The following is a 21,722-nucleotide window of genomic DNA, read 5'->3' on the forward strand; positions in this document are numbered from 1 at the left end:
CTGAGACAACTAAATTAGGCGCATTGTCAGTAACAACAAAATATATAATTCCCTGGCTTCAACTTTTTTGTAAATGTGTACCATTATGCAGCTTTGTGCAAGTTATACGATATGCAATTGCATATTCTAATCATGTATATAAATAATTAGTTTCTCAAAATATTTTATGATAATAAGAAATGGTCGAGCCACTACCAACAATTTTTCTTGATGAGAATGGGTCTTCTAAAAACATTCTTGTCCTTGACCATAAGTATAATAAGTTCTTAAGTATTAAAATTTCGACCGCAAGAGAAATTTACGACCGTAACTATATAGACATACTAAATTCCTACATGATATTTAGTATTGATTGCTGCTCTGGATTTAATTTGGCGAAATCGAATAAAAACTATAAACAATTCTCATATTCTCCTAAAGATATACCTCTTTTTTGGGAAAACTCCCCAAAAGACGTAAAAGACGAATATGAGAAAATTTATATAGGTTTCAGAAAATTTAAACCTAAAGTTAAAAAATTTGTTATGTGCGATCCTTTAGAAAAAAACGAGAAGAATTTCAGTAAAACGGCCAAAACCAAAAATTCGGGTGGTCAACTCAATATCGATACTACTATACCTTCTGACTTAATGGAATCAATATTTAACTATGTAGAGGAAAATGGGATCATCCCAAATTCAGGTACGTTTATTACGAAATAATTCTTTTTTTTTATATTTTGTACAAGTTATTCGTATTGACCTTTTTTTTTATTTAAATTTGAAAGATCCTTGTCATTCGGAGTATTACTCACTATACAATAATTCTTCTAAAAAAATGCAATGAATTTTATTTCGCAAATCACAAATTCTAAATTCGTAACCGAAGTTTTTTTCGCAAATTTTAAATTCGTGAGGGATGTTTTCGCATGTGTTATTCTTGTTATTCTTATGGTACAAAAAAAATAAGCTTCGCAAATTTTAAGGGTGTTTTGTTTATCACGTGTTTTATTTCGCAAATTTTAATTCGGGACGTGTTTTATGATTTCTATGGACGCAAAAAAGTATATATCATCATTTTAAGGTTTGTGGCGCAGCAATTCGTGTCACGTTAATAAGTCTTACAAAATGTTAATTAAACTCCTTATATCAATTTAAAGCGGGTTTTATTGTTTTATTTTCAAGAACCATAAATAAGAAATTTCTAGATTTAAGACAACGCTTTGAATTCTTATGATTACTAATCAAAAAAAAAAAAAAAATAATAAAAAAAAATAAAAAATTAAATAAATAAATAAATAAATAAAAATAAAAATTTAAGCTGAAAACATCAATATTATAAAACTTGTTTATAAATTAATAATGGAATTTTTAGCTTGTCTAATCTAAACCTTCTTAAAAGCGCGGTGAAAAGTTTGGATAATGTTTTTTCAATTTGAACCGGTGATAATCATACTGCACATAATGCATTTCCCCCACAATATTAATTTTTTTATTTTATAAAATAAAATGTAGGAATATAAAATTTTACTGATCTATTCATGCTGCCGTAATGTTAATTTCACAAACCTCAAATATATTAGATAATTGAATGAATAAAAATAAAAAAAAAGAAGAAACCTCTGTTTAATATTTAATTAAACATACACTTGATTCAATCAAGGACTATGTAATGAAAAATCAACAGGTATTCGCAAAATAAATATCCTTTTGGATAATAATAAAGATGGGTTGGTTAATTAACTTCAGTCGTTCATAACAGGTCATACTTCTGGAAGAATCGAAATATTCAAAGCCTTACAAAAATTCAAAAAAAGAAAAGATAATATTTATGTAAATAATAGTTTCGAAATATCATTTAACTCGCAAAAACTCATACCAAAATTATAAGCCATATTATAAGCAGCATTATCGGATGAAAGATATTGTAGTTGAGGAATATTATAGTCTATGTTAGTAACTTCAGAACTATCAAACTGATTAGTCTCTGAGATCATATTAATATTATTAATATTAAATTGATCAAGTGTAGTTTCAAAATTATCAAATTCTGGCCCTTGAGGAATTAAGTAATTTGATTCACCCGATAAACTATATAAATTATCCGATACCTCAGTATTTCCAAATTGAATTGTTGAATTCAAATCATTTGTGTTACTATTATCAATATTTAATATAGTTTCGGAATTATCGAGTTCTGGTTCGTCGTATTGAGATTGAGAAGTCGAGCAATTTATATTATCGGATAAATAATCCTGATCCTGCATAATATCAGGATTTTCGGTTTCTGATAGAAAAATATTGTTACGCAGATTAACTTGGTCGTAGGTAACTTCGGAATTTCCGAAGTCTAGTTCTCTACTTTTACTTTCTTGCGGATAGCAAGTAATGAAACTGAGTTTTTTTGGTTTCAATTTTTTAAATTCTGTAAAAACTTGTTCGTATACGTCTGTAACATCCTTTGGTGAAATTTTCCAAAGAAATGAAGTGTCTTTAAAAGATCCCAAATTTTTTCGAAATTTCTCATTTGATTTTGCTTCACTGAATGCATCGCAAAAATCAATTCTAAATATCATAAACGCATTAAGTATATCTTTATAATTCCGATTGACTAATTCCACAGCTAAAGATATCTTAACATTCAAGTAACAATGAGTATCACTGTCAAGAGCAAGGACATGTAGCCTTTTCGACGGTTCAGTTTTATCCAAAATAATTTTTATTCTTGCCATATTATTAATAAGGAAGGTATTTATTATTTTGTCATCAAGAAAGAAATGGACGGTTTATATAAATCTCAATGACATCACATGACTGTTTTGTAATTAATTTTGTACAATTCCCTAATATAGAAATTTTAAGGATATTATTAAAATATCAGTTTATTATTTCGGTTGACTTTTCCATTTGTAATCCTGTGCTACTTTATTGAGTAACGTTATACTAACGTTAAATTTCCTATATATATTTAGATAGGTCTTACTCGAAAAACTACTTTACTGGAAAAATGAGGTGTTTATATAATTTTGACAAAGATACATCCGAAAAAAATATAATAGTTCTGTTACCAAATTATGAATATTTAACGTGGAATTTACCTTCTATAATCATTGGTAACTCAGAGCCTTTTCAGCTCTTCAAACAACATTATTTAGAGGCAAGGGGGGATCGTATTTTACATGATTCCGAAGAAGTTGAAAAAATTATTGAAGCTTGGAATTCTGACATCCATGTTCGTGAAGAATATGAGAAGCTTTGTTCTTCATTTCAAGGTTTGTATGATATTCCTCACATTGATTGCGCAAAAATTAGAACTACTACCAGAAATAATTCAAAGAAACAATTATTTAGATTATATAGTTTCTGCGCCACAATCAGAAACTAAGCGAGGAGACTTTTCAATTAAGGTATTGGCCATGACTTTTTATATGATTATTTGTAAATTCTATTTTAATAACAATAATTCCTTAATTTTATTTATTCATAGCGGATGTCACGTACAGAATCTTCAGAAGACAGGTTATGGACAGATGATAAAATACTTATAAAATGTTCATTTAGTTATGAAGATAATGTTTCATTTTCAAATTATGATCATGGAACACATGGAACAAGTGAATATAATAACAACAATTGTTTCTCTCTGTTATATCGATATAATAATCAAATGCTACGCAGCTTAATTTTTCAAAACACTATATCTCCTGATCTGTTTGAAAAATTCATTCGAATTATTAAAACCAAAAAGCGCAATATCAATAATTGTAACAAGGATAAGAAAACAGCTGATAAATGCTTAATTAAAAATTTGGAATATGCAGGTTATACTTATATAAAAGCATTATTTGCTTCCTATAACTTATTTAATAATGAACCAAATAAAATTAAGATGGCTTTGCATATTGCATTTGGCCTACAACCCAGGGTAATCTAATAATCTATTTTGTTTTAATTCTTATTTTTTAATTTTTATAATTAATTTTTGTTTTATTTGTAGCAAACTTTAAGTGATGATATTGATTATATTATTAATAATATACCATCAAACCCAGAAATGATCATTACATTATTTCATATAATTTGGAATTGTATCAAGCGGCAAAACAATCAAAGACGATCCGATTTAAGATTTTCAATCATGGATGATGAGAAATAAAAAACATGGTTTGCTTCTTTCATTGAATCAATTTTTATCGCTCGGATTTCTATGTTCAGTCCTTTGAAAAAAATTTTCTTTACTTCGCCGTACGTTCAAGGGTTTGTAGGTATTTCATATGTCAAGGGTAACTACTTTCTTACGTCATATGAATTTTTGAGTAACTACTTTACCCCTCCCATTAAGATTATATTTGACTACATGATTTTTATTGATTTTTGCTAACCCTCCCCCTAAAAAATTACGTAATGAATGTCATTGCTCTGGCTCATGTTATAATGTCTGCAACCCGCTTTTAATTCTTTTTATTAGTATTTTAATTTTTTATTTTTATATTAGTATAATTTATTATGCAAAATATCATCTGAACTGCTTCAATATTTTATATTTTATGTTATTCATATTTTATGTAAAATACATCTTTTAGCAAGGAAGTTAAGAAATTTTAGGTAGAAATATAAATTTAAATAATTTGTAGTTCTACTAATTAAGAGAAAATTTTTAACGGAGGGAATCCCAATAAGTGGTGTGACAAGCGCAGTATATGTCTAGAATCGCGTCTACCTCCACACTTTTAGGTAAGATATTTTTGATCCGTGCAACCAATCTTTATAAATGTGTAACCTAAGATTTTGCATACAGGAGCCAATATATACTTCACTGCCCAACGCTCACAAATATGGAGATATTGGGAATCTTCCAGTTAAATGTAGTTATTTTCATTTAGAATATTAATTATGTATATTATTTCCTTATGTACATATAAAAAAAATCGGATTGTACTTTTGTAGCTATTTTCAACTTTTTACGAATTAAACTTGTACATATTTTTTAACACTGTCAATTGAAAAAACACTCGATCTTAATCACGTGATCTAAATAACTATAAGTTTTCATCAGGTGACTTGCATTTACCACTTTGTGTCATTACTGGGGGACAACTATATTATACAAACGAAATGTAAAATCAATTTTTGACATCGAGGATTCTCATTGTATAATAATGAACCAGCTTTTGGATTCGCCAGAACGGGATGTGATACTCATATCTCTAGTATCGGCGAATAAAAAGTTATTTGTATTTAAACCTTTTAAAGGTATCTCGTTATCTAGAAGCACGAAACTATCTCAATTCGACGCGTTTTATTCCTACGAATTCAACGAGCTGTGTTTAATCTTTCTAAAACCATCGGATGCTGAGTTAATGTGCTTTAACGACCTGAAAAGTTCTGTCCGCATTAAACGCAGAATTTATAAATCATATCAGATATAGATTTGAATTCCCATTCGTACGTGGATTGTCAATTAATGCTTTTGTAAAGTTCTAAAAACATCACGAAATAAAAAATTGAGCAATAAATTTTTAGGTATACTGTAGTTTAAACTTTAATTATTAACCTGATCACCATTTTATGAACGTTACACAATATCGAGAAATAAGCATATGCATCTCCGTGAATGCAAAAAAAAAGGGTTGAACTTGTAATAAAATCGGTAACCTTTAAACTCAAACTTTACTTCGTTTTGTTTACAATGTCTTACGGAGATTTACTTGATGAAGTGTTAATTCATTTAACACTTGTAATAGATTATATCTCATATGCATATAATACTCTTATCTCGTTCATTTTATTTAAATTTCTTAATCAACCACCGTTACATGTTCATATTCCAACACAGACTTATCATCCAGCAGTTTTAGTTACAGGAACCTCTGTTGGAATTGGACGAAATGTTGCATTAAATTTAGCCAAAAGAGGTTATACAGTCTTTGCAACAGTTCGTAAAGAAGAGGATGCGGAGGATTTAAAGAACACTTTTCAAGAAACTGACAATGTTATGAATGGTTCTTTAGAAAGTTTAATAATGGATGTAACTAATAAAGACGATATTAAAAAATCTTACGATATTATTCGTAATAAGATTGGTAGAGAAATTCCTTTTGTTGGATTAATTAATAATGCTGGATTAGTTTTATATATTCCTTTAGAAATTGCAACAGAAAAATCTTTTGAAGATAGTTTTAATACGAATTATTTTAGTATTATTAATTTAACGAAAAAATTTTTACCTTTATTAAGAGAAAGTAGAGGTAGAGTCATTAACATTGGTAGTATGGCTTCTTGGAGTCCTGCTCCTTCTATGGGAATTTATTCTTCAACTAAAGCTGCTATTAGATCTATTACACAAGTATGGAGAATGGAAACTAGATCTATGGGTATACATTTCTCTCTCATCGAACCTGGTAAGTTTTATGCTATTTACTTGTTATTACATTGGATTAAACATTTTGTGAAATACAATTTTTAGCATAAATTTATTCGTATATTTACTTTAGGTATTGTTGCAACCCGATTGACCCAGAACCAATTGAATACATATCGTACTTTTACATCATTCCCAACCGATTCAAAATATCATGACATTCCACAAAGTAAAGGTATTACATCAAACGTAATTGATGCTTATGAAAATTTATTTAAAATGATCGCAAAAAGGAGTTCATTGGTTGCATCAAAAGCTATTCCACCTGCTATTGTAACTGATGCTATAGTACATGCTTTAACCGCTCCTTATCCTAAAAATACTTATTATGTTGGTTTGGATGCTAGACTTATTGCTATGGTAAGTTGGTTGTTTGGTGATAGAATTATTGAAGCTATTCAAGCAAAAGCTTTGTATGTTCCTAATGATATGATTGCTGTTATATGAGATTTTGGAATTTAAATAGCTAGAGATTATTGTTTATTTATTTAATCTTAAACTATTTTCTCCTTAACATTTTTAATAAAAAATATATATATATCTTGTTACAAGATATTTTAATTAATTTTAATTTTATACTTGATTTTTTTAATTGACTAATCTTGATATTTTTAATTCCGCTGAAAAAATCTCATAATATAAAAAATATAATTATTTAATAATGATGTATTTTAATAAATTAAAATTAAAACCGTTGAAATTAACAATTAATATTTTATAATATTATTTTTAATCTATTTTAATTTAATAATTTGTAAAAAAAAAATAATTATAAATATATAATTAATATAAAATTTTATGTAACATTTTTATATAATAATATATTTCTAAAGAACCCTTTGATATGAAGTATATTTCCAATTTTTTTGAGGAATTGGCATTAGTATGAAAAACAAATACAAATACCGAGTATTTTGATATTTTACTACTAAATCACTAGTAAATTTTTGTACAATACAATATTTTTAAGTTATATTATTTATTTAATTTAAATTAACAGTTTTAAATAAACTAATTAATTGATAAACTGTAAAATTATAATTATATATTTTAAATTTAAAATTTTATTAATATATAAATGTAAAGAATTATTTTTTTTTGAATATTCACAAAAAGCTTATATTCTTTAATAATTTAATCTAAAAATACAATATAAATAACTACACTAATTTTACTTTAAAATTAAATAAATAATATTAAAATTATTGATTTTTTTATAATATTTAATTACATTTGTAAATCTTATATGTAATTAAATAAAAGAGATGTTTAATAGTTTTTTTAATTACTTTATAACAAATTATAAAATGATTAAAAATTTACCTATTTATATTAAAGCCATAATGCTTGTTTAACTTTAAATCCAACTTTAGTCATAATTCCAGTGTTTTTATTTGCTTCTTCCAAACTAAAAAAAAAATTTAAATAAGTTTACTAAAATTGTAACCAGTGGTAATAATTAGCACAAATTCAATCCAATACCTTATAATAGGTCTTTCAACAACAAATCCAACATCTTCAGCATTACCAATATCCCAACAAGCTTTAACAATTTCTTCAACTACTTCATCAACAATTTGTTGACTACTTTTTTGTTCTTTTTGTTCATTATTTTTTTCTTCACTACCACCACCTCCATCAAATTTAGTTGCTTCACCTACCAAGTTACTTCTAAATGCTTTGAATGCCATAAATTTTTTTACTTCCGTATTATTATTTTCATTTGCCTTATAATTATTATTGTTTCTCATGCTACCCGAATTTACTCTACTTGATTCTCCTGATGCTCTATAATATACTATAAATCCATAATTATCTTTAACTGATACACATGATGGATATAATGTTGATAGTATATATTCTCCTATAAATTTAATAAAGAATAAATAAGTACCATATAAACTTTTATTTAATGGTTATTATTTAATAATAAAAAAGATTAACCTTTTTCAACTGAAGTTATTTCACCTAATCCGATTCGTTTAAACTGCATTACTTTTTCCAGGCGATAATGAAATGTACAAACATAGAGAGCCTTTTTAGTCAAAAGTAATACCTTTTCTTCATAAGATTTACCTCGTCTAGATTAAGAAAAATCTTGTTAAATCATCAAAACACAAGTTTTTTTTTAATTGAAACGATTTTTCATACAGTGTATTTGGTTCAGTAGGTGATAAAAATGTCCAACCATTAATCTTTTCTTCATTATCAATAATGACAATTGAACTACTAATTTCAACTATAAAATAATCAATATTAGAAAAAAATTTTCAACTTCAAAAAAAAACTGTGTAAAATAATTAGTAAATATAACTTACTTGCAGTAGCTCTAACTTTTGCCCATCTCTCTGAATCTCCAGGTTGTGATGCTTCAAATTTCTGTTGAAGTTCTTGAAATACTTCAATTGAACGATTGCCTAATACATAATCAATTGTGGCCTATCATACGCATAAAATATTTTTCATTATAAGGATTAAGTCAGATTAAAAAGTAAAAAAAATTATTTTATTACTTGTCTAAAGAAATCTTTAAATGTATTTTGGAACATTCGAGCTAATGAATTAGATGCATCATTGACAACTCCTTGTAAATTTCTTTTTCCTAATAAATAAGGTAATTAATAACAGTACAACAATAGTAATAAACAAAAATAAATATACGAACCAGTCCTATAATAGTAAAAAAAATTGACAAACTTAAGATAAATAACGTGTATTTAATTATAAAAATTATTAAATAACAATCTAACCTTGTAAAATCTCCTTTCAGTGCACTAGTTCCGGCGTATTCTCTACTTATAGAATCTCCGTTGTTTGCCCATACTAGTAATGAGTGAGCATGAATTTCAAATGTAGCCTATTGTTAAATTTTCTTAAAAATAAGTTCTACACTTACCATCATTGAAAATATTTTCAAAATGTTCATAATGAGAAATTCCGCCATCAATATGTTCTGATATTCCTAATCTAAGCATTTGAAGATTTAAAACTTCTCTAGCAAGAGCACTCTATAAATGAAATTGACGAATAATTAGAATTAAGTAATTGAAAAAATAAATATTTGCCATGATATATACCTGTACAACATTTGTCCTATCCAAACAGTCCATACAATTCTAGATAAATAATAATAAATGATTAACAAGAATTCAACAAAAAAAAAAAATATTATATATCTCTTAAATTAGACGTGATATCAAACCGTACGAAAGATTCCTGTTTGTTGGCAATGAACTTCTTTTTCACCCGTTACTTTATTAGCTTGCCAATAATAACTTGAAAAAAAAGTAAAGATTAGTAAAAATTTTTAAAGATAAAAATACCATTAAGCACGTTAATTTACCTCATTTTATTAAAATTAGTTTTGAGCATCTCAACAAGTTTTAGAATATTTTCATATTTCATTCCTTTACATTGTTGATGAAAATCAAATCCAATATATCTAAATTTCGTGAAAAGAAAAATAGTTTAAATCAAAATTAATTTGGTTTTAAATACACCCAAATAAAAGTTGTACATACTCAATATTTTTTTCATCTCCTAAACGTTCAACTGCTTCTCGATAAGCTGATCCAACTATGGCTTCTCGATTAGTTAGTTCAGTTAAATTAATACAACTAATATGTCCATACAGTTCAATTAAATTGTCAAAATGTTTTTTAAAGGCTAGGGCATTTTCATTAACAGAACGTTCTAATACAGGTTTTGGCTTTAAGCCATAAGGAGATTGAGACCAAAACAACGGAACTATTTAAAGAGAAAGTTATAAATTAAATCGATGAATTTTTTTTTTAAAGAAAAGGAAATAGGTTTTTAACTTACTGGAACCACGAATTTGCAAAAATGATACATCATGATTAATTCCTTCAATCTAATAAGAAATAAGAAAATGTAAAAATCCGAGCTGAAAAATATCGTAAAATGAGTAAATATTTCATAGGTTCAGACCTCAATTGAAAGAATTTGTTCTGTTTCAACAAAATTCGCTACTGCACCATCTTCATTGATTCCTCTACGCTGATATCGTAAACCTACAAATTCGTAACATAATATGTTTAAAAGCAATTTAAAAAAAAAATATTGTATACGTACCCGCTCTTTCACGACTTCTTCTAGAAATCAATATAAAATCAAAATCATGTTCATCAATTTGACACGGTTCACATTGAACATAACCTTGCATTATAGGCAATATCCAGGCATGAAGCTTTTTTTTATAAAAAATATATACATACATATTTTTTAATATAAAATCCAAATTTTTAGCTATCACCCAAATATACTGTGTGTATTATTTACCTCGAGTTCAATAAATCCTTTAAGCATATGTTCATTCCACCAAAACCTCTTATCTGCCTGTGTGAAAAATATTTAATCCAATTAATGAAATTATAGATTTTTAAATACAGCACACAAATTTCATAAATTTTAACCTGTTTCCAAAGAGGTAATTCTTTCTTAGGAAATCCTTTTGCATTTTTTTCTTGTAAAGATGTCGTGATATCTAATTGAAAAGAAAAGTAAATAAATTAACAGAAAATTTAATAAAACAACAGAATAATTCAAATAGACATGTTGGTACCAAGTTCATATGAAAAAAAGAATGCATCAGAACGAAACAATAATGCAATTTCTTTAGCAATTCTTAAATCCATCACCTACAAATAATGATCAATAATTTAATTATAAATAAATAAACATAATATTTAAATAAATTAATTTTGACCAACATTTTTTTCTATAGGATCCTTTATGTTAATAACTTTTGGAGCTCCAAAATCACTAGCGAAACCATCCAAAACTTCAGTAACTCTTTTTGCAGCAGTGGAGAAAGGTGACAATTTATCAGATGGACTTTTTAGCATATCACTATTATTGCTACTTAAATTACCACTACCTGTAGCCACACTTTCATTTAAAATTGTGTTTACAGATGTAAATTCCCCTTCTCTATCTTCATAATCAGAATCTGATCCATTTGAAGATGGCGATGGTGATCTTTTTTTATTTAAATCAGAAAATGCCAATTTCATTTTCGATAATAAAGCTGTAACTTGTTGTTTTTTGTTTATAAAAGATAGTGGATCTGGTGACGATGATGGAGGTGTAACCGAAACTGATACAGATGTCGATGAAGCTGAAACTGTTGTTTGTATCTGCGGAAACTCTTTTTCTGCTTCTGCTACATCTGTCTCTATTATTTCATTTGAAATATATCTTTTATGTGATCTTTCCTCTTCCTCTAAATTAGCATCTTCATGAAGAGTATCAGCATCCTCTTGATCATCATCATCAACAGGCCAAGGCTGTTCAAAAAAATTTATTAAAAACTTTTAATATAATAAAAAAATTTCAAGATCAACTTACATGATTTTCAAGTATTTTGAGAGCCCTTTCATAATCCAAAGGTAAAATTGCTACTCTTTTAATCATATAAACATTCTTATCTTGAACATGACCAAGATTCTTTCTATCTGTAATAACTATGATATATCGTCCTACATTAACCGATCAAAATAATTTGAGTTGTCAATATATGTTACTTAGTAATGCAATTAAAAATACACAAACACAAACCTGTTAGCAATTCTAAAAATCCTACTACTCCGAAAATATCATAAGGTTTAGCATCCTGCGAAGGTTCATATAGTTCTAAAGAATTATTTCATGTAATTAAATAAAATATACCAAAGCTTTCTTAATATATACTTCTTTAAAAACCGGATTAATGTAAAATACCTTTCTTTACAATTTTTCCAGTCTCCAATTCAATTTCCAAAAAATCACTTCCAGCAATTAAAATAAAAACCTTTCTATCAATCACTAAACTAATTCTTTTATGTAATGGTGGTGGTGGTGGTTGCATAACAGGCGTAGGTACAATAGGAGTTGGAGCTTTTCTTTTAAGTAAAAACATAATAAATAGTTAAAATTGGATATTGATTGTTTTAAAATTTAGGAAGCTGATATTTTATCTGTTTGCTTCAACTTTATTAAATATAGCTAAATTAGGAATATAATATAGTCACATGATCATGCAATGATGCAAGGAACTTAACATGCAGATCTTTGATGATCTCTTTTATTTACATCATGAAATTTTGTAATGTTTGTGTAAACACTTAATTTTATTATGGATTGTCATTACTACTTTAATGTTAAGCAAAATATTCCCTTAAATTAACGTGAAAAAATTTATTTCATTAATTAATAACTAATATTTCAATTTAGTCTTTGTAATATATGATTTATACACTTATGGAATTGATCGGATTATCAGTATACATTGTTTATATCCATATCAGTTAAAAAGCAAAATGATTGTTAAGTTCAACATATTCATTACGTTCACAATATAATTATTTTTATGACTATTATTTTTTAAATATTCATGCCAAAGTATTGACTATATGAATCATACTTACTAGAAGAATATGAAAGCCATGTGATACTATATTGTATTACAAAAAAAATTGTCTAATTCAATTTTATTTATTGTCACGACTTTGACAAAATAATATATTTGAACTTAAAATCAAAAAATTAACTTAAATGAATAATGAGAAACTAATAATGAAATATATACATATTCACATGAAAAAAAATTTAGGTAATTCAAACATTCTATAATATAATTTTTTATATTTTTTTTAAAAAAAATTGAACAAGTTCATTTCTAAAGATGTACATTCATTTATAAAACATTAAAATATTCATCATGCCGGTACGTCCTCCAGTAAATCAAATAATTTGTTCTAAAATAAACAAATAAATAATTAATTTAAATAATTAAATAATTTAACGTATCTAAATGATAAATTCAAGTCAACCCTACCTTGCATAGGATTTCAATATCTCCGTATGGTTGTTTTTGTTGTACATGTATTACATCTTTGGTATTTAAAACTAATAATTCAAAAAATAATTTCACTGCGTCTTGTCGTTTAGCCTATTAACATAAAAACTAATTAAGTTGTTTGTTTTTTATTATAAATGAAATTGTGTTAAAATAAAAGAATAATAATCGTACCGTTTCCACAACACTTTCATAACTCACTACAGTTTGTCTTGGTTTTGTGGAGCTTTCTGCAACTTGTTCACTTATTTCTTCACGACATTTATCTCTCAAAAGTTTCATTGCTTTGATTGTATTTTTACTATACGCGTTACCGGTATTTTGTTGATCCTGTGTTTCATCTTGATCAAAAATGGTTACGCCCGGAATATTTGGCAAGTCTATTTAAAAAGTTAAAATTAATATAAATGGAAAAGTTATAAATAAACAATACAAGGTATGGAATTCCTGCTAACCTCCATCTTCCATCGGACTTGGCGGAAGCTCAGGTACATTATCATTTCCGAACTATAATAATATTAAATAAATTAACAAAAAAAAACATAATAGAACATACGGTTACGCTAAAAACTGTCTAATCCTATTACATTATCAATTTGATCATCGAATTCGTCATGTTCTGAGGGTGGAGCTGATGTTATGGCTTTATCTTGCGTGGATTCTTTTTCTTTTTCTTTATTCGCTTGTGTTTGTTCTGTGATATCAACATCCTGTGTTGTATCTAAAATTAGGGAAAAAAAGCACCAAATTTAAATTATTGATCTTTCGTAAATCTTAACAATACGATGCAAATAAAACACAAAACCTTGGTTATAATCAGGAGAATTTGGGATTTCTGTTATTTCCGGGAGCTATCAAATTAAATTAAAATCATATACTTTTATTTATTATAAAATAGGACATGAATATACTTACCACAAATTCATCATTATTTTTGTTGTCGAATGTATCAGTATCTAATTCTGTTGTACCCGACGGGCCTGGTAGTGCCTCGTTGTCGTCTTCTTGCACTTTAGATGGTGAAGATACTCTTTGACGCTTTCGAGCAAAAAGGTAACGTAATTCGGGCAAAATATTATGTGGAGCGGTTAGATCGAGAAAATACCAAGCTCCCATTTGGCGGATTTCCGCTAACCGTAATAATTTTCTTGAAACAGGAAGATATGATGGCTATAAGGCAAACAATGCTTTAGTTAATAATTCATGTCATCTAACTTATATTAAAGAGAAATTATTAACCTCAATGCAAATATCTGATGTGTCGTCTATTTGACTTTTAATATGCCTGTTAGGTAGCTCTGTTATTTCATCAACGATCAACCTTCGCTTCCTACGAACTGGCCCATGTTGTCGAACTTCCTCTTGTTCTTGAAATTCTTGCGTATCATGTGGTTCTTGAAGCTCTTGAAACTCCTGAGATTCTTGAGGCTCTTGAGGTTCTTGTTCCTGAGGACCTTGAGGCTCTTGAAGTTGATCGTCTATAAATAATTAGTTAATATTGTGAATCAATAAGTAGATTAAATACAAAAAAAACGATATTTTTCTTAGTTCTACCTTGTCTCTCTACGCTTCTTTGGGATGTTGGTGAAAAAATTGGACCTTCTGGGTTAATGTTGCTAATAAATGATAATCGTTGTTACAAATCTATTATTAACCGCATAAAAAAAAGGTCAAAATATCTAATAATAATAAATTTACTTGGTTTCGTCCAAATCGAAATTAATTGGAATGTCTATGTCCATTCCATCAGGATTTTCTATATTCATAGTATCATCCTTATTTGTATCCAGGTTTGATAATATATTAGTGTCCTTAGTTATATCGGTGTTAGGGTTTAAGACATCAGTATTCTCATCAAGATTTATGTTATCGTTCAAGTCAAAGTCCAATTGTAATTCGGGACCATCATCCATCATCATTAATGGGTCATCTTCCATGCTTTTACCAATAACATCTTCCGCGGTTAACGGAATTTCGTTTTGAGCATCTCTCGCAATTTCGATTTCCGAAGAAGTTTCATCCTCATGACTATGAGACCCTATGTCATCTTTGCCAATTGCTTTTTGATCAGGATCATCATCTAAATTTAAATCAAAATCTCGATCATCATCAGCATCCCCCAGCAAATCATCACCGATGTTCAAATCTAATGATAAATCAAAATTATCTCTTATAGTAATATCTTGAGGTCGAGAGATATTTGAACTTGAAGCGACCGGAGCGACATCACTCCATTGCCTACGGTGTAAATAAATTAATAAATTTGAGTCAAAAAATTATAAATTAAATAAATTAAAATAGTCAAAATTCTTATTTACTTGAGATGCAAACCGGGATCTGGTAAAAGAATGTCGAATTCTGTTATATTATCCGGTAACGTAATTGATTCGAAATTGGCAATTCTTTGATCTTCGGGAATGTCAACTTCACCGGGTCTAAATGCCTTTAAAAAAATAAATATAAATATTACAATAAATAGCGTGGATCAATATGAATAAAAATTCAGCACATTATTTACCAATTTAATTTTTAATAGAGCCTCATTACAGTCTTCTAATAGATATTTCGCTTTACGTGAATATATGCGTACGACTCCGAGCAACAATTGTCCAGATAATCGTAGAGCCATTGGGGGCTGGTCACCTCCAAGGATTGCGCCTAATTCGAACGGAAGGTTTTATATCAGTAAGTTAACGTAATAACACAAAGCTAAAACTAAGTTTAGAAATCTTTAAAAACGATTATTATAATACATACCTACAGAAGTCTGTATATTCGTTTGCAAAAATTGTGTTTTACTAAGTTTTCTTTCCCAATGCGCGGCGAGCCATACTTTCGCGAGAGGGCCCTTTTTTGAATTTAATAATTGTGAATAAATGTCGCATCGTCTATTAAAAAACGTTCAAACATATTACCTTCTTTGACAATATGGCCTCCGAGTAAAACATTTTTGAGAGCTTAGTTTCCGCAGCGAATAAAGATACTAAAATTAATCAAAGTAGAGTCGGTGGGAAAATCGCGAAACGTAATATAAATTTGAACAGAAATCGGTTCCACGCTTTCTTAGTACACATTAGGAAAATTGCGATATATATATATTAGAAAATTTTTGCACCCCGTGATACATTTTTGTGATACAATAACTCGTACGTCAAGTTGTCAGAGGATGAGGAATTTGCTCATTACCCACGTGATTTTGCTGTCGGTATCAATATCACACCCCTAGTCAATATTTACTACAACTACGCGTTGATGAGTTGGGAATGTAATGTGTGACAGTTTACGGCTTTACGCCGATTATACTACGTAATTAATGTGCCGTCGATCATTTCCAAAAAAAGTATCTTAAAGTATAATCTAATCGGCAAATGACGTGTAACTATAAGTTCACGTGATTAAATTGGATTCGTAGTTAAAAGTAATTTTTTTTTTGGTAGTTTTATTATTAGACTTTGTGGTTCGTTAAATACGATGTTAGATCTAAAAGATGGATTTCGGAGTTTTCAATAGTTCCAATTGAGGAAGAATGTATTGGAAAAGAAAAAAGAACACGCTGTTTCATCCCAAACCATAGCGTTTTAGTTGAACGCATGAGAGTTGGTTTATTGCATTAATTGAAGTTGTTTCGTTAATTGTATTAATTGCCAATCCGTCTAAAATCGGCACTGCGTTACTAATAAAATTCGGGGATATTAACGATAATAAAAAAACCCGTTTTTTACATCTTACGCGCGGGATAAACTTTCACCCATTTCACCCATTTCACAAATAAAAGTGCCCTTCAATTTTTTACTAGTTCTATAAAGAAAATATTTTAAAAAAAGTCTTTAAAAAAAGCTTAGAAAGCCAAAAAATGTATGTTTGTAATGTAAATAACATAATATAGTAAAATAAAATATTGAAATTTCTTACATTTTAAGGTGTAAATCTGACGCGCGTACATAGTAAACTCATTATTTTGCATATGAACGTATAATTTTTTTTTGCAAATTCTTTTTTTTCAAGTATTTTTTCAGTATATCATATGACCTTTATTTATAGTTAATATATCGTCTATGAAAATATCTTTTTCTGAAGATTGTGTTCTAGCACAAAATCGGCAAATTTAACCCCGAATTTTATTAGTAACGCAGTGCCGTTTTTAGACGAATCGGCAATTAATGTAATCGATTCATGTTAAAGTTTCTTTAGTACGCGGTTTCTGCGTGTTTTACGGGTAACCAGATAAAGCGATCCGTACTTTTTTTAAGTCGAATCAACTTTACTTCGCGGAAAGAATTCATGCCATATTAAAAGGAAAAACGGAAAAAATTTATTTTTGTGTTTTTAAAGTAAAGCCTATTTACCAATTTGGAATGTCGTCGGGCTGGATGTATGGTCGCTACGCGCCTATGCCTCGGCTGGAAGGCCTACCTCCTCTAAAGCATGGTCACGTGAGGGTGAAAAGTGATGGATTGTCAAATTTGTGATTATCGCACTTTTTTTCCTGTTATTATCCTAAATTATTTTAAATGAGTTCGATTTTTCGATTTTTTGGACAAAGATTGCCTCGTTTCAAATATAACGCATTTATCAGACATCATTATGATAATTCCTCTATTACAAATTTCCCTACAAAAAGCCCGATAAAAGAAGAGTATTTTGATAATTTGACCAAGTACGTGATAATTTTTATTTTCTTGTCCTTGCCAGTTATTTATTTTTTTTTTAATGTTTGTGTCTAAAAATCTTTTAGAGATAAAGCTTTCAGGCAAGTTTTGGACGATATAAATAAAGTTTTGTCTTCTGCTTCCATAAACGATTCTTTACGCAAAATAGAAGAGTACGAAGAAGATAATCCATATGTGCGCAAATCACCTGCAGCAATCTTTGGTACTAAAAGAATCGGCTGGGTAATATTACCTGATTGGTTAAATGAAGCAGTCCTAGAAATTGTCAAAGGTAAGCAAAAGGTAAATTTTAAACGAAAAATGTTCGATATGTGTAATTAATTTTTTTTTATAGAACATGATAAAGAAATGATTAAACATGATGCAAACCGAATCTATCAATCTTTGCGGTCCACCACTGGCTATGATCCTAAGTTTGATGTAGATTTTAAGGGTAAACATTAATCGATTTTTATATTAATGAAGTATTAATAAAGCGATGTAATTTATTAATTCCTTTATTCTTTCAAGATCCTATCATGGGTCCATGCAAAAGCGCACGAAATGCATTCAAACGCTTTGTTCTGGAAAATGAGGTCAAACCTCACGTTCTTGAATATGGTACTCGTGAAGCAATGGCTTATATTGCTGGGTATTTACCAATTTCCTATGGTCCAATTTTCAACGTTCTCACTGAATTAAAGAGTAGAATTCCGGATTTCTCGCCACAGAGTGTTATGGACTTTGGAACTGGACCTGGAACTGCAATATGGTAAGTTAAGTGTAGAGGATTACGAAAATATTATATTGTATATTAATTGATTTTGTGTATAATTTTTTTTTAGGGTATCACATAACATTTGGGATAAACATGTTCCAAATTTTTTAGGGATTGATATATCTGAATCAATGTTGAGGACAGCAGAGAAACTGTTGTCATGTATGTATTAATATCATAAATTTATTTGACAATTGAATTAATAACATAATTATTTATAATATTTTTAAGTTCAACCTAAAGAGGATCGAATAAAAAATATCGAATTTAAGCGTTACCTATCCTATGAACCACACGTAAAATACGATTTATTTTTTTTTAACTAATTGTATTAATTTCACTTTAAAGGTTAAACTTTTTAATTTTCTTACTTTAGCAATTGAAACATGATCTCGTGATTAGTGCATTTACTTTGAATGAGTTGCCGAATGATAATATCAGAGAAACCGTTTTGGAATCACTATGGAATAGGACGAACGATTTATTGGTTAATAATATGAACTTCTTTTCTCTTATGTTATTCCGATCTAACCTTAAACTTTTTTTAGGTTTTGATTGAAAATGGTACTCCAGCGGGTTTTAAAATAATAGCGGAAGCACGCAAAAGAATTTTAAATATAAATAAACAAAATAATGAAGTAGAGTCAACTATTGACAATTTGGAAGATGAAACTAAAAGTATAACAAAACATGGAGCTCATGTAGTTGCACCGGTTAGTTAGTTATATGAAAGCTATTATTAATGTTATTAATTGACATTGTAATAATGGACATTATGATTAGTGTCCACATGATGGTATTTGTCCATTGGTAAAATCAAGAAATTGGTGTCATTTTTCACAACGTATAAACAGGCCGTTATATCTCGTATGTATTATAGAAATTAAGAGATTATATGTGTAAATATGTTGTTATGCATAGCATAATATTAAAAAATTTTATCATTTTAGATGCAAACAAAAAATGTGAAAAACCACAACTTTGAAGATTCGAAATATTGCTATGTCATCCTTAGAAAGGGACAAAGGCCAAAGCTGTTAACAGAATTCACTTCAACAAACGCAGATAAACCGTCTGACAACAAGCGCGGTGAGATACTTGTACTTTGTTATAAATGACTTGTTTTTCAAGAATTAATTTAATCCTTTTCAATTCCAAACTTTTTAATAGATTTGACAGTCGAGGCCTATCACTGGTCACGTTTAGTTATGCCACCTATGAAACGTAGCGCACATGTTGTTTTGGATTACTGTTCAAAGACAGGCAAATGAAATAGCTATGAATAATATGTTTTACGTTTATTAAATTAAGTAAAATGACTCTTTTTCTATAGGTTATATTGAAAGAGGTATTATCCCAAAGTCTCAAGGAAAAGTTCCATATCGGGATGCGCGTAAATCCATATGGGGTGATTTGTTCCCACACGAACCAAAGAAACCTGCTGTACGTAGGCACGCCCCACAGTATATCGAACAAGTAGATGTAAAGAGTAAAGAAAAAGATAAAGTGAGAATTCCAAGTGGACAACGAAGTAGTAAAAAGATAAATAATAAGAAGAGAGAAGCATGAAGGTAATGTAGGATTATCAATAGCTCAAGATTCTCATTCCTTAAACGATAGACTTTTCCATATAATAAAATTCTTTATTATCTATCATTATAAAAAAAATTATTAACAGATAATTATATAACTAAGGTATCATAAATTTTATTATGTAATTTATAAATTATACAAATAATTTAAATATAAATAAATATACAGGTTCATTAGAATAATTATGATAAACAATTCATTATTTTTGTTTGAATAATTCTGCAAATATTGGTTTTACTCTAGCATAAACTTCCTCTACGCTATCTTCACAAGGTACCTGCAGATATTAAAATTAGTTAAAATTAAATTTTATATTAAATAATAAGTAAATTGTTCAAATACGTACTGTATGCACTTTGCCTGATTTCCTGAAATGTTCGACGACGGGATAACTAAGTTCAAGAAAAGTCTTGAATCGTTTCAAAATTGTTTCTTTATTATCATCAATACGACCACTTGTTTCACCACGTTTCAAAAGACGCTTAAGCATTACTTCTTCAGAGCATTCCAAATAAATGATAAGGGTAGATTCAACTACCTATAATCCCAAATTGAGAATAATTCTGAAATTTTAATTTTTTTCAATAGACTTATATAAAAAAAGAACCACTCACTTCTTTTTCAAAAGCCAAAGCTTGATCAAGTTGTCTTGGAAATCCATCGATTAAAAATCGATTGGAATCACTTTCAATAATTTTTTTTTCAAGTAATGTTATAGTAACTTCACTAGGGACGATTTTACCTTCCTTTATACAATTTTGAATCAGTTCTCCATATTCAGAGCCTGGTCTTTGTTGCTCTTCGCGTAACAAATCTCCAGCTGTATTTAATTCAGATTTAATTAATATATTTTAACATTTACATAATGAGAAATGAAGAGACTATTAAATCAATTCACCAGACATGTGGACGAAACCAAAATCTTGAACTAATTTCGCGCATTGGGTGCCTTTTCCTGAGCCAGGACCACCTAAGAAAATTTATAATCCATTAAAACAAATACTATATGACTCGCATCAGAAAAATCAGAAAAAAAATCATGATAATGACTTACCCAATATGAAACAAACGGTCATATCATCTTTTGAAAGTTTTGCTTCGGAAGTCATATTTTAGCTCTTATTTTTCTGATAAATAAAGAATAAATCAATAAATAATAAATTTGGTGCATAATTTAATAAAAATCTTACCTCTATGTTTAACTAATGAAACGTATGCTGAAACTCCAATACTTAACACTGCTAAAATAGCAATTGGGTGAGGTCCTTTCGTATTTGGGTTTTGAGAAGACTTTATTGCCTCTTTTTTAATTTTACGGTTATTTTTAGAACTAACAGAAAAGTTCCGCAATATTTTAAAAGAAGCAAGAGTTTTTTGCATAATATGCTTTAAAAAAAATTTTTTTCACCCTGAGAAAACTAAACCTTATTTCAGTACCACATCAGAT

At 28.4% G+C, this 21,722-nt stretch overlaps 8 protein-coding genes across 8 annotated transcripts; 4 read left to right on the forward strand and 4 right to left on the reverse strand.

Annotated features, from left to right (window-relative positions):
• Window positions 1-179: 179 nt before the first annotated feature.
• OCT59_022548 (uncharacterized protein) lies at window positions 180-825 on the forward strand (the record flags this gene model as incomplete). The annotated part of the gene is made up of 2 exons (XM_025308347.2): window positions 180-681; window positions 767-825. The coding sequence occupies 2 exons, from the start codon at window positions 180-182 to the stop codon at window positions 823-825; spliced, it is 561 nt and encodes a 186-aa protein (XP_025181265.1).
• Window positions 826-1,658: 833 nt separating this feature from the next.
• Window positions 1,659-2,710, reverse strand: OCT59_022549 (uncharacterized protein; the record flags this gene model as incomplete). Its single annotated transcript, XM_025316147.2, has 2 exons — window positions 1,659-1,774; window positions 1,858-2,710. The coding sequence occupies 2 exons, from the start codon at window positions 2,708-2,710 to the stop codon at window positions 1,659-1,661; spliced, it is 969 nt and encodes a 322-aa protein (XP_025181264.1).
• Window positions 2,711-2,985: 275 nt separating this feature from the next.
• OCT59_022550 (uncharacterized protein) lies at window positions 2,986-4,134 on the forward strand (the record flags this gene model as incomplete). Its single annotated transcript, XM_025325417.1, has 4 exons — window positions 2,986-3,250; window positions 3,330-3,385; window positions 3,466-3,903; window positions 3,976-4,134. 4 exons carry the CDS (start codon window positions 2,986-2,988, stop codon window positions 4,132-4,134), a joined length of 918 nt encoding a protein of 305 aa, XP_025181263.1.
• A 1,471-nt stretch (window positions 4,135-5,605) lies between these two features.
• On the forward strand, window positions 5,606-6,972 carry OCT59_022551 (uncharacterized protein). The gene is made up of 2 exons (XM_025316146.2): window positions 5,606-6,379; window positions 6,473-6,972. Exons 1-2 carry the CDS (start codon window positions 5,668-5,670, stop codon window positions 6,844-6,846), a joined length of 1,086 nt encoding a protein of 361 aa, XP_025181262.1. The 5' UTR covers window positions 5,606-5,667; the 3' UTR covers window positions 6,847-6,972.
• Window positions 6,973-7,495: 523 nt separating this feature from the next.
• OCT59_022552 (uncharacterized protein) lies at window positions 7,496-12,316 on the reverse strand (the record flags this gene model as incomplete). Its single annotated transcript, XM_066144848.1, has 22 exons — window positions 7,496-7,807; window positions 7,882-8,263; window positions 8,344-8,480; window positions 8,551-8,638; window positions 8,718-8,838; window positions 8,913-8,994; window positions 9,150-9,222; window positions 9,296-9,407; window positions 9,477-9,515; window positions 9,602-9,674; window positions 9,743-9,841; window positions 9,921-10,146; window positions 10,222-10,270; window positions 10,348-10,430; window positions 10,492-10,606; window positions 10,699-10,755; window positions 10,833-10,903; window positions 10,982-11,057; window positions 11,130-11,705; window positions 11,767-11,897; window positions 11,977-12,051; window positions 12,139-12,316. The coding sequence occupies 22 exons, from the start codon at window positions 12,314-12,316 to the stop codon at window positions 7,732-7,734; spliced, it is 2,919 nt and encodes a 972-aa protein (XP_066006271.1). The 3' UTR covers window positions 7,496-7,731.
• Window positions 12,317-13,007: 691 nt separating this feature from the next.
• On the reverse strand, window positions 13,008-16,290 carry OCT59_022553 (uncharacterized protein). The gene is made up of 14 exons (XM_066144849.1): window positions 16,171-16,290; window positions 16,013-16,103; window positions 15,774-15,913; window positions 15,574-15,698; window positions 14,954-15,493; window positions 14,810-14,871; window positions 14,495-14,733; window positions 14,171-14,425; window positions 14,061-14,106; window positions 13,843-13,976; window positions 13,711-13,762; window positions 13,430-13,635; window positions 13,235-13,348; window positions 13,008-13,154 (listed from the first exon to the last, which is right to left on the reverse strand). Exons 1-14 carry the CDS (start codon window positions 16,201-16,203, stop codon window positions 13,116-13,118), a joined length of 2,076 nt encoding a protein of 691 aa, XP_066006272.1. The 5' UTR covers window positions 16,204-16,290; the 3' UTR covers window positions 13,008-13,115.
• Window positions 16,291-17,766: 1,476 nt separating this feature from the next.
• OCT59_022554 (uncharacterized protein) lies at window positions 17,767-20,462 on the forward strand (the record flags this gene model as incomplete). Its single annotated transcript, XM_025316144.2, has 13 exons — window positions 17,767-17,912; window positions 17,991-18,196; window positions 18,260-18,358; window positions 18,436-18,676; window positions 18,750-18,844; window positions 18,914-18,978; window positions 19,059-19,169; window positions 19,231-19,395; window positions 19,466-19,549; window positions 19,633-19,771; window positions 19,853-19,945; window positions 20,016-20,253; window positions 20,361-20,462. The coding sequence occupies 12 exons, from the start codon at window positions 17,767-17,769 to the stop codon at window positions 20,249-20,251; spliced, it is 1,680 nt and encodes a 559-aa protein (XP_025181259.1). The 3' UTR covers window positions 20,252-20,253; window positions 20,361-20,462.
• On the reverse strand, window positions 20,356-21,707 carry OCT59_022555 (uncharacterized protein). Its single transcript, XM_025316143.2, has 6 exons — window positions 21,466-21,707; window positions 21,330-21,402; window positions 21,174-21,245; window positions 20,890-21,095; window positions 20,622-20,813; window positions 20,356-20,552 (listed from the first exon to the last, which is right to left on the reverse strand). Exons 2-6 carry the CDS (start codon window positions 21,382-21,384, stop codon window positions 20,475-20,477), a joined length of 603 nt encoding a protein of 200 aa, XP_025181258.1. The 5' UTR covers window positions 21,385-21,402; window positions 21,466-21,707; the 3' UTR covers window positions 20,356-20,474.
• Window positions 21,708-21,722: the final 15 nt, after the last annotated feature.

The sequence above is a fragment of the Rhizophagus irregularis genome, chromosome 31 (assembly GCF_026210795.1).
Source record: "Rhizophagus irregularis chromosome 31, complete sequence".
NCBI lineage: Eukaryota > Fungi > Glomeromycota > Glomeromycetes > Glomerales > Glomeraceae > Rhizophagus > Rhizophagus irregularis.

Excerpts from the sequence above, each read along its gene's own strand:
- OCT59_022551 (XM_025316146.2), top strand. The coding sequence starts at position 5,668 with ATGTCTTACGGAGATTTACTTGATGAAGTGTTAATTCATTTAACACTT. Across the intron at positions 6,380-6,472 it reads TTTCTCTCTCATCGAACCTG|GTATTGTTGCAACCCGATTG; the intron begins GTAAGTTTTATG and ends TATTTACTTTAG.
- OCT59_022553 (XM_066144849.1), bottom strand. The coding sequence starts at position 16,203 with ATGTTTTACTCGGAGGCCATATTGTCAAAGAAG. Across the intron at positions 15,699-15,773 it reads CTCTATTAAAAATTAAATTG|GCATTTAGACCCGGTGAAGT; the intron begins GTAAATAATGTG and ends ATTTTTTTAAAG. Across the intron at positions 13,155-13,234 it reads ATATTGAAATCCTATGCAAG|AACAAATTATTTGATTTACT; the intron begins GTAGGGTTGACT and ends TGTTTATTTTAG.
- OCT59_022555 (XM_025316143.2), bottom strand. The coding sequence starts at position 21,384 with ATGACTTCCGAAGCAAAACTTTCAAAAGATGATATGACCGTTTGTTTC. Across the intron at positions 21,096-21,173 it reads TGGTTTCGTCCACATGTCTG|CTGGAGATTTGTTACGCGAA; the intron begins GTGAATTGATTT and ends AATTAAATACAG. Across the intron at positions 20,553-20,621 it reads AATCAGGCAAAGTGCATACA|GTACCTTGTGAAGATAGCGT; the intron begins GTACGTATTTGA and ends TAATATCTGCAG.